This window comes from Periophthalmus magnuspinnatus, chromosome 16 (assembly GCF_009829125.3).
Source record: "Periophthalmus magnuspinnatus isolate fPerMag1 chromosome 16, fPerMag1.2.pri, whole genome shotgun sequence".
Lineage (NCBI taxonomy): Eukaryota > Metazoa > Chordata > Actinopteri > Gobiiformes > Gobiidae > Periophthalmus > Periophthalmus magnuspinnatus.
Window position 1 is genome coordinate 869714 of NC_047141.1, and position 18356 is coordinate 888069.

At 45.2% G+C, this 18356-nt stretch overlaps 1 protein-coding gene across 1 annotated transcript; it reads left to right on the plus strand.

Annotated features, from left to right (window-relative positions):
• The first annotated feature begins 746 nt into the window (after positions 1–746).
• LOC117383236 (synaptotagmin-11-like) lies at positions 747–17374 on the plus strand. The gene is made up of 6 exons (XM_033980346.2): positions 747–978; positions 4389–4548; positions 6381–6556; positions 7137–7675; positions 14059–14176; positions 16900–17374. Exons 1-6 carry the CDS (start codon positions 945–947, stop codon positions 17208–17210), a joined length of 1338 nt encoding a protein of 445 aa, XP_033836237.1. The 5' UTR covers positions 747–944; the 3' UTR covers positions 17211–17374.
• The last annotated feature ends 982 nt before the right edge of the window (positions 17375–18356 follow it).

Sequence of the window (18356 nt, forward strand, 5' to 3'; positions counted from 1 at the left end):
TATCAGTATTGAGTATTGAGTCTATTCCTTATCAAAATCGAGATTGAAATGTTAGTATCAACACTGTTACACAGATTTTACAATAACAATATTCATTCATTTAGGGTTTTGGTTTTTTTTTTTTATTAATTAATTTATTTATTTTTACCAGACCCAGCCCTGGGATCATTTAATCCTGCCTTCATTTTACACCATCTCTTGTTTACTCTCGACACAAAACAGCCAAGATACAAACTGGCTGTGGTAGTTGTACTTCATTACGTCTATAAAAATACAAGGACTGGCGCTGTTTGGCGTGGTTACGTAATTACGGCGCCCCTGTTGTGAATAAGACGCCCCACTCTGACTGAGTTTACAAAGAAATACCGGGTTTTAAAAATGCCCACGGGGATGCAGGGAGATGGGAGGGCATCTGACACACAGGGAAAAGACACGACAGGAGGGCATCTGACACACAGCAATACAGGAGGATGGGAGGAAATTTAATAGACAGGGATAAGGAAAGTTGGGAGGGCATCTCACAGACAGTGATGCAGTAGGATGGGAGGGCATCTGAAAGATCATTATAGGGCCTACATATCTTAAAATGTGATCCAAAGTCCCCCCCTTCTCCTCCTCCCCCCCTCCTTCTCCTCCTCCTCCTGTTCTTACCGGAGTGATCCCTCTGTCTCCACACAGGATCTGCGCGCTCTTTTGTCAAGGCTCTTTGCGCATGCTCCCTGTATCCTCCCATCTCCATCACCGAACACGGAGCACCGAGAAGCCCCGAGGCGTGTCCCCTGCGCCGCCCGCTCTTCACGCCCGTCACCCGATCCCGTGTCCCGGTCCGTGATCCGGTCCAACCCGCGGACTCGCCCCGGACGGTCCGCTTTTCCGCGCGCTCTTTATGGAAGCGCAGTAACGGCCGCGCGCCTATCGTCCCTTCGTCCTGTCTCACCCACAAAATGGCGGACGTGACGGAGCTGCGGCCCTCGTACGGTGAGTGAGGCCCGGCAGACACACGGGGTAAACACGGCTCTGCTCCCCTCCCTCTTCGCCCCGTGTCCTGATTATAGCTCCTCGCGGGACCGGGGTCTGCTCAGGTCCTGGTCTGGTCCAGAGTTGGTCCAGATTTGGTGATTCACGGTTTAATCGAGGCCCGTTCGTTGCTTGGGCGGTACCATTGCACGTTGCACTTGTCAGTTTTGTTAAGCATATTTTTGTGCTGTTGCTTATCTTTACTCTCCTTTTTTTTAGTCTAGATTTAGTCCAGATTTAGTCCAGATTAATTTAACACAGATATTCTCCTGATTATAAAATACACTGGCATATTGACACAGGGGCGTTTCGTGGTTTCAAATTATTATTTATCCTATTCTTTGTGATATAGCATTCATGTAAGAGATGTTTGCATGATCCGTGAGAACCATCCAGTCAGCGGGACATGTCCCTGTGAGAGCCTGAGGATGACGGGGTCCGGGCGGGAAGGGCTGACGTCATGTCCCGGCACAAAGCCCCGTTCTTCGGTGTCTCCTTCTGCCCTCCTCCTACCCTACTCCGGCCCTGCTCCTTCTGCTCCGGTCTGTTAGGAGACAATGAACCAGCCACCATTTAGCAGCGGATATTACATTTAGTCATTACTGGCAAAAATGCATGAGTCTTGTTTTTCTGTAGAGTCTATAGCCTGTCTGTTCCCCGTCTGGTCACATGGGGCAGACTGAAGGAGTCTTGCTCAGGGCCAGCCCTAGCTTTCAGGGGGCCCTAAGCAGAATGTGTCTCTGGCCCCTAGGTAGTGGATGTACTACCTAGGGGTAGTACATCAGCTATTGACATTTGACAACATTATGACCCTGCTCTCATCACCTTGTCCAAGTTTTTAAATTTTTTTTTTATATGATCACAAGTCTGAAATGTTTTTATCTAACTTGTAAAACAGCCATTCAAAAGTACCTCAGCGGCCTCAGCGCACCTCGGGGGTGTAAACACATAGATAAAACAAATGTAGGAAGCAAATAGTTTGCTACTGTATATAAAAAACAAATGTAATCTTTATAGAGGGATATTTAAACTTCTGTAAACACCCAGCACTGTTTCTAGTATAACTTTACATATATAATTTTCAATACAAATGTATGAGCTCTTGGGGGCCCTCTGGTGGCCTTGGGGCCCTAAGCAGCTGCTTAGTCTGCTTATAGGCTGGGCCAGCCCTGATCTTGCTCAAGGACACAAGGGAAATGCAATGATTTCACATTTTTAAAGGGCCCACATTACGCTGCTCTCTGATCTGTGTTATGTTGTTTCCTCATCAAAAACATACCTTCTCTCAAACAGAAAACCCTCTTCCACCTTGTGATGTCATCATGTGGTAATACTGGAAGTGCTCCTCAGTGTTTTTAAACTCCATACACCTTCACTAGAATCATCGGGATGATTTCAGTCCTGATTGCCAATCTCTACTGAATTAAAGGTAAAAGGTAGACGTTAACTTGAAAGCTACTGCTTCATGATATCACAAAGTGGAACAGAGAATTTTGAGCGTTGGAGATGTAGACAGACTAAGAAAGCAGGTTTATTCAAACATGTGTGAATGAAACAGAACACAACTCCGGGTCCATGTTTTTGAGGAGGTAACAGCATGGCTAAAAGGGTCTATTTTGTGTAATACAACACCTTTAAGGCAAAACAAAACAAATTATCCATCCTACAACAAAACCTAAAACCCAGATACTGATGGTGTCATAGAGGTGTCATTATTCTCCCTCAGATGTTCCATATTATGGCATTAAATGTCTTAATCTATATGGAGACAAGCAGGTGATGCCACAAGCTGAATAATTACAAGATTGGTAAGTTTGACAGGTTTTCATTTTATTCTAATTCTGACCTGGTTTGGTGGATAGAACCGATACTCAATATTTATCATAGTTTTATGTCAGTGAAGTATCAGATTGCGAGGAAAAGTAGAAAACCAAAAGTACAAAAATAGAGCAAGTGTCTGGGAGTTGTAAAACAGAAAAGAGTTGTTTATTTTTATATGTCCAATAACTTTGAAATGTAGGTTTTGGCCCTTGTTTACATATGTCTACTTATGTCACATCTTGTGCAACCAGGAAGTAACATTATAAATTTCAATAAAATGAAATTTGAATTAAAATCTTGAATCTAATGATGTTACCATTGTTTTAGAGAAAGCCTAATCTGTCATCTGCACATTAATTCCATATTGTGTAACACCCTCTACACAACTATTCAATCCATGGACGTAAGTAGACATGTTGCATAGTGCAGCTTTAAACTGTGACAGATCTGAATGATGCCTTTTCCTTTAGTAAATGAAGTATGACATTTTTGTTAAAACTTGAACCTACTTGTGTTATGATTCCCTGATTCATCCGTAGGTCTATGTAACATTCTCAATGCAGATTATACATTTTACTGAAGATAGAATTCAGACAATATAATGAAATGTTTTAAATCGGAGCTATTCTGTAAGCTGGTCTTTTCAGACCTTTAAATATGTTATAGTTTTCTTCTGATTGACCCTCTGTGGTATTTAGAGTGATTTGTGCATGTTTGAATAATCTTTATTTTCCTGGATTCAAGACATCATTGTTCCAACCTACCCCCTCCACCCTCCACTGGTACACGCCCACTGTGATGTACACACTCACTGTGATGTACACACTCACTGTGACGTACACGCCCACTGTGGCGTGCGCACTTCCATCTCCAGTTTTATTTTCTTAATCGGTGATACTTGTAGGATTCAGCAGCATCACGTAGTCATTTTAGTACAAATGAAGCAAAATGGGCTTGTCTAGTGTGATGTGCGGTTGTCCATAGGAGGGGCTGACAGCATGCACGTTTTGTTGTGATGACGTTTATGGCGACATCACATCCCGTTGGGCACTGCAGTTTGTTGACTTGTTTCTTTTATTAAGTCGTTTTAGATGAATAACATGTGGAAATTATTACATAATGATCTATGGGTGTCATAGATTATAACTATAGAGCAGACACAAGCACGATAGGTCTTCTTTAAAGCATGTAAATGTCTTGATGAGATTGAGGTTGAGGTGAAGTATCTCACAGAAATGAATGGACTTTCGCATTTTTTAAACACTTTTTTATTCTAAACTGAATACTTTCATTTTGCACAAATGCAACAGTTTTGACCCCATATATTTTTATTTATTTATCTCCCACCACTTCCACCAAATCCAAATGGTTTGGACATAGTCCTGACCTAGTTTCTCTCCTTAAGCATGTCCCAAGTCCCAGCTGGGTTCCTGTTTCTTAGTTCTCAAATCAGTGTTTCTGACCTGTTCTTAATCCTGGTTGGGTTCCTGGCTCTGACCCGGTCTCGTCCCTTTCTCTTTCTGGTTCTGACCTGGTCTCTCTCTCCTCAGGCATGTCCCCAGTCTTGGCTGGGTTCCTGGGTGCCGGTCTCTTAGTTCTTGTGGTTCTGGTTCTGGTTCTACTCTGGACCTTCTGTCAGCGCCGTTACATGTCGTCGCGGTACAAACTCCATGCTGACCGGTACTGCGACACTGAGGACCCCCCCTACAGGTGAGAGGGAGTGGTGCAGGGAAGAAATGTGAAGAAATCTGTTTAAAGAGGGGTATTATGCAAACTGAAGTTTTTGGAGCACTCATCAAAAACATGGCTGAAGAGGTTTTAATTGTCATCCATGCATGTTTGACTTATCTAGCAATGTTTCCCGGGCCGATCCCTTCTTATAGTTAGCAGTGCGAGCCTGTACATGGCTCCGCCCACAAGCTTACACCACCAATGCTCCCACATGACAATTCTCCATAAATATACAAAAACATGATGTAAAACAGCCCACTACAACTTCACACACCTGATGTAATATGCAATAGTTTCATTAGGAGGATGCATGCTGATTGTGATTGTCACTCTGAAGAGGGAGTGATGTAGCACAGCGAGCAAATGGAGGGGGGACTCAGAGTGTCTAAAATGACTGTGAAACTTATTAAATATGTTAATATGTTGCTTTGGGTGAATATAGCATTTTCAAAACAAATAAAAGGAAACATGGTGATCTAAATATGTTATGTGTTAGCAGTTACTACCCCATAGAAGTAAAATACCCTATCTTTAATACCCCATAGAAGTAAAAATACCCTGTCTTTAATACCTCATAGAAGTAAAATACCTTGCTTTTGACCATGTTATAGCAGTCTTCCCTTATCATGAACTTAATCAGTTGTATTTAGACTGATTCATGCATGATTGTGTAATTCTGTAGTGTCCTGCATTTGAGACTTAAGTGGAGAGAAAATACCTGTTTTCTCCCACCCCCTATCCCCACTCACATCACTGTAGTAAGTTGCACTTAAAAAAAACAAAACAAAAAACTTTAAGGAGCTGTACCGGATTTTATGGTCTTAAAACCATGAAAAACAGAGCTAGTTCATTATAAATGATTTGCAGTGGTCCATTATTCACCGCAATGACTTCTGACTTTTCACAATTGAGACCTGAGCGGATTTTACTGTGGCGGCAAGCTAACTTCCTTCTTTTCGGAAAAGTTAATAATTAGATGCAGACAGTATACCAATACAACGAATATAATAAAAACAGTTGTGATGGAAATTTTAGTATATACATGTTGTGCCTTTAAATACATTTGGTCACATGAGTGAGATCACATCAGTCTGTCAGACCCAGACTAGACATTAACATGTGTGAAGACTCTGTTTTCATCCTACAGGAAACTTGTTGTTGTTCTACCTGTCTAAGTTCATTATCCCATGGGTGTGAAACAAAAGTCACTCTGCTTTGAAATGTATGTAGCATTGTCATTCTGGTATAAAATGGTCAGACCACAGATGCTCAGGGTGGTGGAGAATGGAACTGAGACTGGGGGTAGATGGGAACTTGGATGGAGACTGGGGGAGACGCTGAAAGGCTGCCAGTCTGTGGCCAGAGCAGGCCTGGGCCCTGTCTTGTCTGCATCTGCTGTAACAAACAATAAACCTTTTTTCTGTATTTCAAAACACCGAGCTTCGCAAATGGATTACTTTTCATCTAGAACTGTAATTTTTCCACAACAATAATCATTATTGTTGTAGAAAAAAATATAATTGATCAAATGCATTTAAAGACATAACATGAATATACTTAAGTTTCCATCACAACACTCTTCACTTTTCTTCCTGTGAATGGGACTTTTTTTATGATCAATACTTGCTCAAATGAGTATCTAGTTTCAATATTAGTTTTAGTATCGATTAACATCTTATTGACAACCCTAACAATGAAGAACATGTAAAATGATGGTCTACTAATGTTATAGTTCAATCCCAAGGACCTGACAAACAAGTTATGTTACAAAGATTAAATCTGTGTCTCCTGCCCTGCGGTGCACCCTGCAGGTTCATCCACATGTTGAAGGGCATCAGTATTTACCCCGAGTCTCTCAGCGCCAGCAAACGCGTGAGTGTGTTCCCCGAGCCAGGAGGGGGCAGCAAGCGCATCGTGAGGAGCGTGAGGAGAGAGACAGAGCGCCGCGGCCGAGTGCACGTGGACGCCGACAACGGCCTGCTGGACGGTGAGTAAGCATGCTAACATCAACAGTCAACGCGCTAATATACACACACAAATATAATGTCAACAAAAGCCTGCTGGAAGGTGAGAACACACAAAAGTATACACACGCGAATGTACAGCAACAACAGCCTGCTGGACATAACGAAACATGCTAACATTAACATGCTGATGTATGGCAAAAACAACTTGGCTTAGATAATATAAAATAAAAACACAGGAATATAAACATGCAAATATGCACTTGGTTCTAGGTGTCTTCTGATCTCTCCTCCCTCGGACCCTCTGAACTTCCTCTCTCTCCTGCCTTTGACCGTCTGAACACTGTCTCTCCTTCCTCTGACACTGTGAATACTCTCTCCTCCTTTTGACCCTCTGAACACTCTCTTCTCCCTCTAAACATTATGTCTCCTCTCTCTGGCTTTCTGAATATTCTGTCTCCTCCTGACCTTCTGAACATTCTCTCTCCTCCCTCTGACCCTCTGAACTCTGTCTCTCTGTGACCCTCTGAACACACTCTCCTCCCTCTGCTCAGTCGCTCTCCTCCCTCTGATCCTCTGATTTGTAACTCTTTCTTCCCTCAGGTCTGGTTGACGGACAGCTGCAGATGGGCCACCTGGCCCCTCCCACTGACCCCTCAGGCCCCTCCCTTCCCGTTCGGGCTGAGTACCAGTCCGAATCCAGCCCAGAGTCAGGCTCTGATCCTGGTTCTGACCCTGGTTCTGATCTGGAGCGGTCCCTGGGCTGCCTGAGTCTCACTGTGGACTATAACTTTCCTAAAAAAGCTCTGGTGGTGACGGTGGTGGGGGCACGGGGACTGCCGGCTGTGAGCCAGGGCAGCTCTGACCCTTATGTCAAACTGACCATCCTCCCGGAGAAGAAGCACCGCGTGAAGACTCGTGTGCTGCGCCGCACACTCGACCCTCTGTTCGACGAGACCTTCAGCTTTTATGGCGTTAGCTACAGTGCGCTGCCTGACCTCACACTGCACTTCCTGGTGCTCAGCTTCGACCGCTTTGCCCGCGATGATGTCATCGGCGAGGCACTGGTGCCACTGAGGGGAGTCGACCCAAGCACCGGCAGGGTGCACCTGACGCAGGACATCACCCGACGGAGCACACAGGTGAGACATGAGAGACATGTATGCACTGAGACAACTCTTTCCTTTGCTTCCTCTGGTCCATGTTGAGTGTGGTACACACCATGTCACCAAACAGTACAGTGATGACCTGTAGCTCTATATATAGGCCCACTGACTGATTACAAGATTGTGGACACACCTTGAATTAACATGCCCCTTTGGTCACATTATTTTCAGTCTTTTCTAGGCGTACCATAATTTTTGTCCAGGCCTGTTTCATGAGTTTATAATTCTTTTGAAGCATGGTTGAAAAGCAATTTCTGACTTTAATTGCTTACATTTCATAGAATTTGTATTTATTATTACTTTTGTCAGATTCAAGTTATTCCTGTGACCATTGTGAGGTTTTTTTTTTCATTAACTGAAGGGTACCAACAATTTTGCCCACATGTGTATGCACACAAACAGGTGAGACATGAGAGACGTGTATGTGCGCGCGCACACAGGTGAAACACACAGGTGAGGCCATACACTGTACATATTTCTGGATATAGCTAGTCCGCTAGCCGCCATGTTCCAAACAGGAAGTGAGCATTTGGCTTCATTGTCTCTTGCTCCAATTGACTGTATACAAAAATTTGGTCCTGTAACTGCTGTGGTCAGGCTCGTCATCCTGACATTAAAATGTTGTTTTTAACCTGCTCTACATGAGCCTGTGGTTATTTCACAATTTTATTCAAAAATCAAGATATAAACTGTCAGCTTGCACAGCTGGTGAACCGAAAGCAGGAGTCCAGAAGGCTGGGCAGTTCCACAATTCAGTGTCTTTATTCAGCAGATACAGGCATCATTCAAGTCGATTACCACTGTCTCCTATTTTCACATCTCTACCGTGGCTTCTTATACACTAGTGGCACACATCATGACTTCTTAATAATTAGGTTGAAATGTACAGACATGAAGAATGTTGCAAAACATGTATTCTTATCTGATCTTTCTTAAGAATCATACATGTGGCAGGACAGAGTACACTATGACAAGACATGCCATACTGGCGCACACATAAACATACAGGTCAAAGTATGATATATCATGTTACATGAAATATTAATCTCACAGAACATTAATTAATAAAAGGCCAATCATGCCTCCTTTCCTCCAAGGTTGCTCCCACTAGCATTGGCAACAGGTTAAGGAAATGAAAACTATAGTTGACTAATGCTCAGCTTGATCCTTGTGAGCAGGACCAGGCTCACTGAAAAGCATCTTAACTTTAATATAACCTCCTCTGGTGTTAAAGATCAAAACTATAGGAGCCGGGGACTTCTTCCTAATGTTAGCACTGGTGTTAGTGTTGGGCACTGGTGTTAGTGTTAGCACTAGCGTTAACACTCTGTGGCATGGTCGTTTTAGAGCCCCGATTGTACATGTAAAAAATTATATTATGGCCCCGCCCTAAACCCTACAGGAAGTCAGCCATTTTGGAGCAAACCTAGGAGACAAAATTACTCAATCATTTGACATCTCCTCCAACAGTTTTAATCAAGAACACTTCAAATTTTGCCAAAAGACACAAAACCCATGTGCAATAAAAGGTTATCAATTAACTTTTAAATAAAATGTTGGGTGTAGTCATGGTGATTTTTCAACAAAATGTAAATTTTTGGAAAAATGTAAAAAATCTTTCACAATCATTGTCGGATTTGAATGGAGCCAATGACGTGCGTGTGCACATTTCTGAGCTGGACATAATGACATGCAAATTACGGCTCTATCTTTTAAGTGCTCCCTTCAAATTTTATTAAAACAATTTTCAAAAAATGTATTCACCTATTTGTTGTGGACTTGTGAAACAAGTTACTGAGAGGCTTTTCATAATGGGGAACAATGTGACAATGTCCCATCATTCTAACTTATCATATAGGTGTAAAAAAATTATAAAAAGTATGATTATTATTATTAGTTGTAGTAGTAGTAGTAGTAGTAGTAGTATTGTTGTTGTTATTATTATTGTTATTAATGTTATTAGGCCAGAGCCTGGGACAATGTCCCAGCGAGGGAATAATCAAAACTGCGTCCGGAGAAAATGGCAATTGAGCTGTCATTATGACTGAAGACCCTGAGAAAAAATAAACTTTGATTTTCATGGGGCCAATGGGAGCCCAACTTGGAAAAAAAAAATCTACGTAAAAATCTGAACCTCGCCCCCAAAAAATAGAAAAACACGTGAGTACATGACAAAAATTATATTATCAACAACTAGCTATTTTAGACAAATCTATAAAATAATGGACCCACCACCTGCGGGAGGAGCCATGCGGGGCGGGTGCAAAGAGATCCGGGCGGCAGTCGAAGGCGGGGACCTCGACGACCGGATCTCCGGACATGGAGACTAGCTCTGGGGATGTGGAACGTCACCTCGCTGGGGGGGAAGGAGCCTGAGCTTGTGCGGGAGGTTGAGCGTTACCGGCTAGATATAGTCGGCCTCACCTCCACGCACAGCTCGGGCTCTGGAACCCAACTTCTTGAGAGGGGTTGGACTCTCCATTTCTCTGGCGTTGCCCGCGGGGAGCGGCGGCGAGCTGGTGTGGGCTTGCTCATTGCCCCACAGCTCAGCCGCTGCGTGTTGGGGTTCACTCCAGTGAACGAGAGGGTCGCGTCCCTGCGCCTTCGGGTCGGGGACAGGTCTCTCACTGTTGTGTCGGCCTACGGGCCAAACAGCAGTGCAGAGTACCCAGCCTTCTTGGAGTCCCTGGGAGGGGTACTAGACAGTGCACCAACCGGGGACTCCGTTGTTCTCCTGGGGGACTTCAACGCCCATGTGGGTAACGACAGTGACACTTGGAGGGGCGTGATTGGGAGGAACGGCCTCCCCGATCTGAACCCGAGCGGTGTTTTGTTATTGGACTTCTGTGCTAGTCACAGCTTGTCCATAACAAACACCATGTTCGAGCACAAGGGTGTCCATCGGTGCACATGGCACCAGGACACTCTAGGTCGGAGGTCGATGATCGACTTTGTTGTCGTGTCATCTGACCTCCGACCGCGTGTCTTGGACACTCGGGTGAAGAGAGGGGCTGAGCTGTCAACTGATCACCACCTGGTGGTGAGTTGGATCCGCTGGCGGAGGAGGAAGCCGGACAGACCTGGCAGACCCAAGCGCATTGTGAGGGTCTGCTGGGAACGTCTGGCGGTGCCCTCTGTCAGGGGGGTCTTCAACTCCCACCTCGGGGAGAGCTTCTCCCTGATTCCGGGGGAGGTTGGAGACATGGACTCCGAGTGGGCCATGTTCTCCACCTCTATTGTCGATGCGGCTGCTCGTAGCTGTGGTCGTAAGGTCTGTGGTGCTTGTCGCGGCGGCAATCCCCGAACCCGGTGGTGGACACCGGAAGAGCTGATGAGTACCGGCGGGCCAAGCGTGCCGCGGCTCGGGCGGTCACAGACGCAAAAACTCGGGGTTGGGAGGAGTTCGGAGAGGCCATGGAGAAGGACTACCGGACGGCCTCAAAGAGATTCTGGCAAACCGTCCGACGCCTCAGGAGGGGGAAGCAGTGCTTCACCAACACTGTATACAGTGCGGGTGGAGAGCTGCTGACCTCGACTGGGGATGTTGTCGGGCGGTGGAAGGAATACTTTGAGGATCTCCTCAATCCCACTGTCACGTCTTCCGAGGAGGAAGCAGAAACTGGGGACCCAGAGGCGGACTCGTCCATCACCCTGGCTGAAGTCACTGAGGTGGTTGGCAAGCTCCTCGGTGGCAAGGCTCCGGGGGTGGACGAGATCCGTCCTGAGTACCTCAAGTCTCTGGATGTTGTGGGGCTGTCTTGGCTGACACGTCTCTGCAACATCGCGTGGCGGTCGGGGACAGTACCTGTGGAATGGCAGACCGGGGTGGTGGTCCCTCTGTATAAGAAGGGGGACCGGAGGGTGTGTTCCAATTACAGGGGAATCACACTCCTCAGCCTTCCCGGTAAGGTCTATTCCAGGGTACTGGAGAGGAGAATCCGACCGATAGTCGAACCTCGGATTCAGGAGGAGCAGTGTGGTTTTCGTCCTGGTCGTGGAACACTGGACCAGCTCTATACTCTTCATCGGGTCCTCGAGGGCTCATGGGAGTATGCCCAACCAGTCCACATGTGTTTTGTGGATCTGGAGAAGGCATTCGACCATGCCCCTTGTGGTGCCCTTTGGGGGGTGCTCTGGGAGTATGGGGTCCGGGGCTCTTTGCTAAGGGCTGTCCGGTCCCTGTATGACCGGAGCAGGAGCTGTGTTCGCATTGCCGGCAGTAAGTCAGACCTGTTCCCGGTGCATGTTGGACTCCGCCAGGGCTGCCCTTTGTCACCGGTTCTGTTCATTATATTTATGGACAGAATTTCTAGGCGCAGCCAGGGGCCGGAGGGGGCCTGGTTTGGGAACCACAGGATTTCATCTCTGCTGTTTGCGGATGATGTTGTCCTGATGGCTTCTTCGAGCCAGGACCTGCAGCAGGCACTGGGGCGGTTTGCAGCCGAGTGTGAAGTGGCTGGGATGAGAATCAGCTCCTCCAAATCCGAGGCCATGGTTCTCGACCGGAAAAAGGTGGCTTGCTCTCTCCGGGTGGGTGGTGAGTCTCTGCCCCAAGTGGAGGAGTTCAAGTATCTCGGGGTCTTGTTCACGAGTGAGGGAAGGATGGAGCGGGAGATTGACAGGCGGATCGGTGCAGCGTCTGCAGTGATGCGGTCGCTGTATCGGTCCGTTGTGGTAAAGAAGGAGCTGAGCCGGAAGGCAAAGCTCTCTATTTACCGGTCAATCTACGTTCCTACCCTCACCTATGGTCATGAGCTCTGGGTAATGACCGAAAGGACAAGATCGCGGATACAAGCGGCTGAAATGGGCTTCCTCCGCAGAGTGGCCGGGCGCACCCTTAGGGATAGGGTGAGGAGCTCGGTCACACGGGAGGAGCTCGGAGTAGAGCCGCTGCTCCTACACGTTGAGAGGAACCAGTTGAGGTGGCTCAGGCATCTGCTCAGGATGCCTCCTGGACGCCTCCCTAGGGAGGTGTTCTGGGCATGTCCCACCGGGAGGAGGCCCCGGGGAAGACCCAGGACACGCTGGAGGGACTATGTCTCTCGGCTGGCCTGGGAACGCCTTGGGGTCCCACCGGAGGAGCTGGAGGACGTGTCCGGGGTGAGGGAAGTCTGGGAGTCCCTGCTTAGACTGCTGCCCCCGCGACCCGGCTCCGGATAAGCGGAAGAAAATGGATGGATGGATGGACTATAAAATAATGACCACAAATCCCACTGACACATTCTCATAACTAAAATAAAGCCAATAAAAGCTTAATCTCCTCCTTCCAACTACTGAAACATGTTCTTCTTGTATCTGTACTGCTTTACACTCACTATTTTCTCTGTAATGTATGTTTTTTGTGTTTTTCATGTCTTTCTTTACCACACACTTACATGCACACCACCTGGTACACACACAAAGCCTATCTTTTGAATATCCATGTCAGCCTTACATATAAGGCAGTGGCCACTAGCAATTTTGGATGAGCAGGGACACATCTTCACTCTTACAACAATTTGTCCAGTTGACAGATTTAAACTTTGTCTTTTGCTATGGATTATACCTGGCCAACTGTGGGATTACACGGACATGTCAGCTTGTGTCCCTTAGCTAATGTCTTCTCTAAAATTTGCAACATATTGGGGGGATTGGCTCATAAATTAAAACGAACTAAATGTTTAATCATCTTGCCAAATTACAATCAGACATCTGTCTCCTATGGGAAACACATCTTTCAAATGGAGAAAATGATTAACTACTCGCAAGACAGTTTAACAAGGTTTTCTCTACCAACTATAACACCAAACAAACACTGTACTTAACCCAGGAATAGGAAAAAAGCAATACATTCACCACCAGACTTTCACAATTATCTGAAATAATAAACCAATATATGGAAGATCTGGGCCTTGGCGATGGTTGGCGACTGCAAAACCCCACTTAAAAAGAGTTCCCCTTCTGCCCTATACACAAATTAGACTCACTTATTGACTTTTTTCTTGTCAGTTATTCAATTTTATCCAATACTTAAAATTTTACAATCCACTCCATCCTCATTAGTGAGCTCACCCCAGTAACATTTACATGAAACCAGATTTAGATAAACCCAATGTAGCATCTGTGTATTTTCATGAGCTGGACAAAATGATCTGTGGATTAAAATTCTATCTTTAAAAATGACTCTCCAGTGCCCCCAGCAAAGTTACAATGGGCTGTAAACATTTATTTCTAACATGGCACTGGAAATATTGAATCACGTGTCAAGCTTGGCTTAATACGCAGCTCTCCCACTGTGGCGTGCCCTTCCACGGTTGCAAGGGGGCCCTTTATCACTGCTTGCAGTTTTAATGAAAGGTTGTTTGTTTGTGTGTTTTCAGAGTGCAGGCTGCGGAGAGCTCCTCACATCTCTGTGTTATCAACCTGTGTCCCACCGCCTCAGTGTGGTCGTCCTCAAGGCCAGAAACCTGCCCAAGATGGACGCCAGCCTCTCTGCTAGTGAGAACAAGACTAGACCAGAACTACACCAGGCCTAGCCCAGGACTAAAGCAGCACTAGACCAGGACTAAAGCAGGACTAGACCAGGACTAAAGCGGGACTAGACCAGGATTAAATCAGCAATAGAGCAGGACTAGACCAGGACTATACTAGGACTACAGCTGGACTACAGCAGGACTACAGTCCCTGACAAAAGTCTTGTCGCTTATCCATTTTGTAGAAACAAAAGCTTATAACCTGACTTTAAATTAATCGATTGGTTTTAGAAATGTCTCATATGAAAGCTAAAACCCTCCCAAATTATGCTCAATATACTAAAATAAATTTGCTTCACTGAAGAAAGATTGATCATTTAATAAACACAGAAAGGTCAGATTTTGGCAAGGCAAAAGTCTTGTCGCCTTGTCATATGACGCACCCAATCCTAGATTACAACCTCACCTGTGATGATTGATGAGTTACTGATCAATCAATTAGTGGGTGTGTATAAAAAGAACCCCAGCACACCAGACCTTCACATCAACTGCAACTTGACCTCTGACAACATGCCTATGATCCACCCTGAGACCAAAGCGTTAATTATCAAGAGGCTGAAGACCAGATCCACTGCTGAGGTGGCTGACACCTTCAATGTGTCTCAGCGTCAAGTACAAAGAATAAGAAAAAGACTGAAAAGACTGGAGATGTTTTTGACAAGCCCAGGTCCGGCAGACCCCGCAAGACAACTGCTCAGGAGGACCGTTTGTTGATTCGAAAATTCAAGGCCAGCCCCTTTTCCACTGCAGCAGAGCTCCACCAGGCCTGGTCACCTCAAGTCCCTGTGTCAACCAGAACAGTTTGTAGAATTCTGTCTTGAAATGGCCTCCATGGCCGAATTAGATCGTATTCACACTAGCACTGGTTAGTACGCTTTAATCGAACTCTAGTTCTTTTGGCCACAAAGTCCGGTTCGTTTGGTCAGGTGTGAATCGAACTCTGATACGGTCCAAAAAAGCGAACTCTGGTCCGCCAAAAAACCTAGGTTTCGGTCCGGTTGAAGTGAACTCTGGTACGGTTTGAATGCATATATGAACGCCAAGCAGACCACAGGCCGCTCCAAAGACAGGAAGCGGATTACATGCAGAGCATTCTGGGTAAATAAAACCAAAACAAACACGGGTGCAAAGCTAGCGGAGCGGAGAAATGGCTCGTGGTCAGACGTGGAGTGAAGAGGAGGTAAAAGCCCTCATAGAAATATGGTCTGACGAAAATATATGTCAGTTACTCGTGACCACGCACAAAAACAACGAGGTTTATAAATTAATAAGTGAAAAAATGAAAGCAGTAGGATTCCCCCGCACTGTAGCGCAGTGTCGGACAAAAGTAATTTTGTTTACATTTCCCTGCGGAAAAGAAGTTGCGTTGTATTGACCAATAGACGAGCGGCGTTTCTTCTTCATGGTTTTTTGTCTCGTTTCCTTCCATGGTTTTTGGTACAGCGCCACCACATGTGAAGGATTAGACAAGCTTCTCAAAAGGTTTGGTTCGTTTGACAAAAAGCAGTGTGAAAGCAAACCGCTCCAGTTGAAAATGTTAACAATGTTTCAATTTTGGTCCCGAATCGAACCGAGTCTACTGGACTATTAGGTGTGAAAACGACCTTAGTGCACAGAAACCAGCACTAAACAAAAGGCAATTAAAAAACTGTGTGGCATTTGCCAAGGCCGACAGCCTGCTAAAAGGATGGACACTGGAAAAGTGGCAGAAGGTGGATTTCTCAGATGAATCCTCAGTTGAATTACATCACAGCCGCCGCAAATATTGCAGGAGACCTACTGGAGCCCGCATGGATCCAAGATTCACACAGAAAACTGTTAAGTTTGGTGGCGGAAAAATCATGGTCTGGGGTTACATCCAGTATGGGGGTGTGTGAGACATTTGCAGGGTGGAAGGCAATATCAATAGCCTAAAATATCAAGAAGTATTAGCTACCTCTTACATTCCCAACCATAAAAGGGGTCAAATTTTGCAGCAGGATGGTGCTCCATCGCATACTTCTATCTCTACATCAAGTTCCTCAAGGCGAAGAAGATCAAAGTGCTCCAGGACTGGCCAGCCCAGTCACCAGACATGAACATCATTGAGCATGTGTGGGGTAGAATGAAGAAGGAAGCATGGAAGGCAAAACCAAAATATCTTGATGAAATCTGGGAGGCATGTAAGACTGCTTTCTTTGCTATTCCTGATGACTTCATCAACAAATTGTATGAATCATTGTCGAACCGCATGGATGCAGTTCTTCAAGCTCATGGAAGTCATACAAGATATTAAATATGGATCTCACAGCACCACTTCTTAATTCACTGACGTTATGCAACTTATTTTTGTATTTGAAGTAAATTATTTGTTCAATTTTCTGTAGGCGACAAAACTTTTGTCTTGCCAAAATCTGACCTTTCTGTGTTCATTAAATGATCAATCTTTCTTCAGTGAAGCAAATTTATTTTAGTATATTGAGCATAATTTGGGAGGGTTTTAGCTTTCATATGAGACATTTCTAAGACCAATCGATTAATTTAAAATCAGGTTATAAGCATTTGTTTCTACAAAATGGATAAGCGACAAGACTTTTGTCAGGGACTGTACAGCAGGACTACAGCAGGACTACAGCAGAATTAAGCTAGGACTCAACCAGGTCTAAACAAGGTCCAAATCTTGTCTAAAGGGAGTCTTTTCTTTTGCAGACCCGTATGTGAAGGTGAACGTCTTTTACGGGCGCAAACGCATCGCCAAGAAGAAGACTCACGTGAAGAAGAGCACGCTGAACCCAGTGTTTAATGAGTCTTTCATCTACGATATCCCCCCTGACCTGCTGCCCCAAATCAGCCTGGAGCTCCTCGTCCTAGACTTCGACCGGACCACCAAGAACCAGGTCCTGGGCCGGCTGCAGCTCGGCCTGTGCAGCCCTTCTACCACTGGAGCGGCGCACTGGAGCCAGGTGTGCCAGAGTCCGCGACGCCAGATCTCCAAGTGGCACAGTCTGGTACCCTTCTGAGCTTGAGACCATCCAGAGCGAGTGCCATAGACCCTTTAAAAGTCTCTAACCTTAACAGTCCAGAACAGAGGTGACGAGTAGGGATGGATGATATATCGGGTCCAGTATCGGTGTGGGCCGACATCGATACCGATTTAAAAAAATAAAATAAATTGCGCTACCCCATTCTCTGTATATCCCACATAAATACAGTTTGTTATTATTTTTTCAGAAGTGAAAAATTTATTTGTGAATGTTACTTTAACTTAAGATACATTTGTGGGCCTTGCTGTGGGTTTTAAAAGCTAAATATCTGTATTGGCAAATAGCAGTTATCAGCCACAGCAGCGGGCAAAATATCGGTTATCGGTATCGGCTTAGAAAATCCATATCGGCCCATCCCTTGTGATGAGAGGCAATAGTGGACATCAACAAATTCTTGTGACCTGTGCATGGATGAATCTACAAAAAGGGCTGTTGTGTTGGCAAAAATAAAAATGTTGCCGATTCTGCACTTAAGGGAGAAAAAAGCAGTCCAGTCACTCCTAAACTCCAGCTCATTCTCTCCATGCCTTTTTGCTATTATCCACAGAAATCGTTAGGGCGACTAAGACACCATCGACCTATTCATTGACTAAATGACTAAAGGTCTAAAGGACTATGGCCCTAGTGTTTTCAATGGAAAAACTGACCTAATTTTAACCTCAGAAAATATGAAAAATCAAGAGGGGTTTGGCCAATGAAAACCACACCAGGCCTGGGCGATATGGAGATAAAAATCAAATCGTGATCTCATCCATATGACGATCTGCTGTTTTGGTTTTATCATATCATGTTTCTCCTCACTTTCCCACCCTCTCCTCCTATTGGAGTGACAGCTGAATTTAAACAATCACAGTGAAGAGTAAACTTTCAGAAACAGTAGATAGTTTATTTTATACAGTTTTCAAAGCTAAGAAATGTGATAACAAAACAATATCGTGATCTGGCTCTTAAGAAAATTGTGATACAAATTTTTACCATATTGCCCACCGCTACTTGAATCAACCTGGTTGCAAAACACAAACTCATTATTTCACAGGACATCAGGGGTGTCCACATCAAAATTGGGACAAAACAGGATCTAAATTCAAAACTAAGCCTGAACGAGACCAGGACAGAAATTTT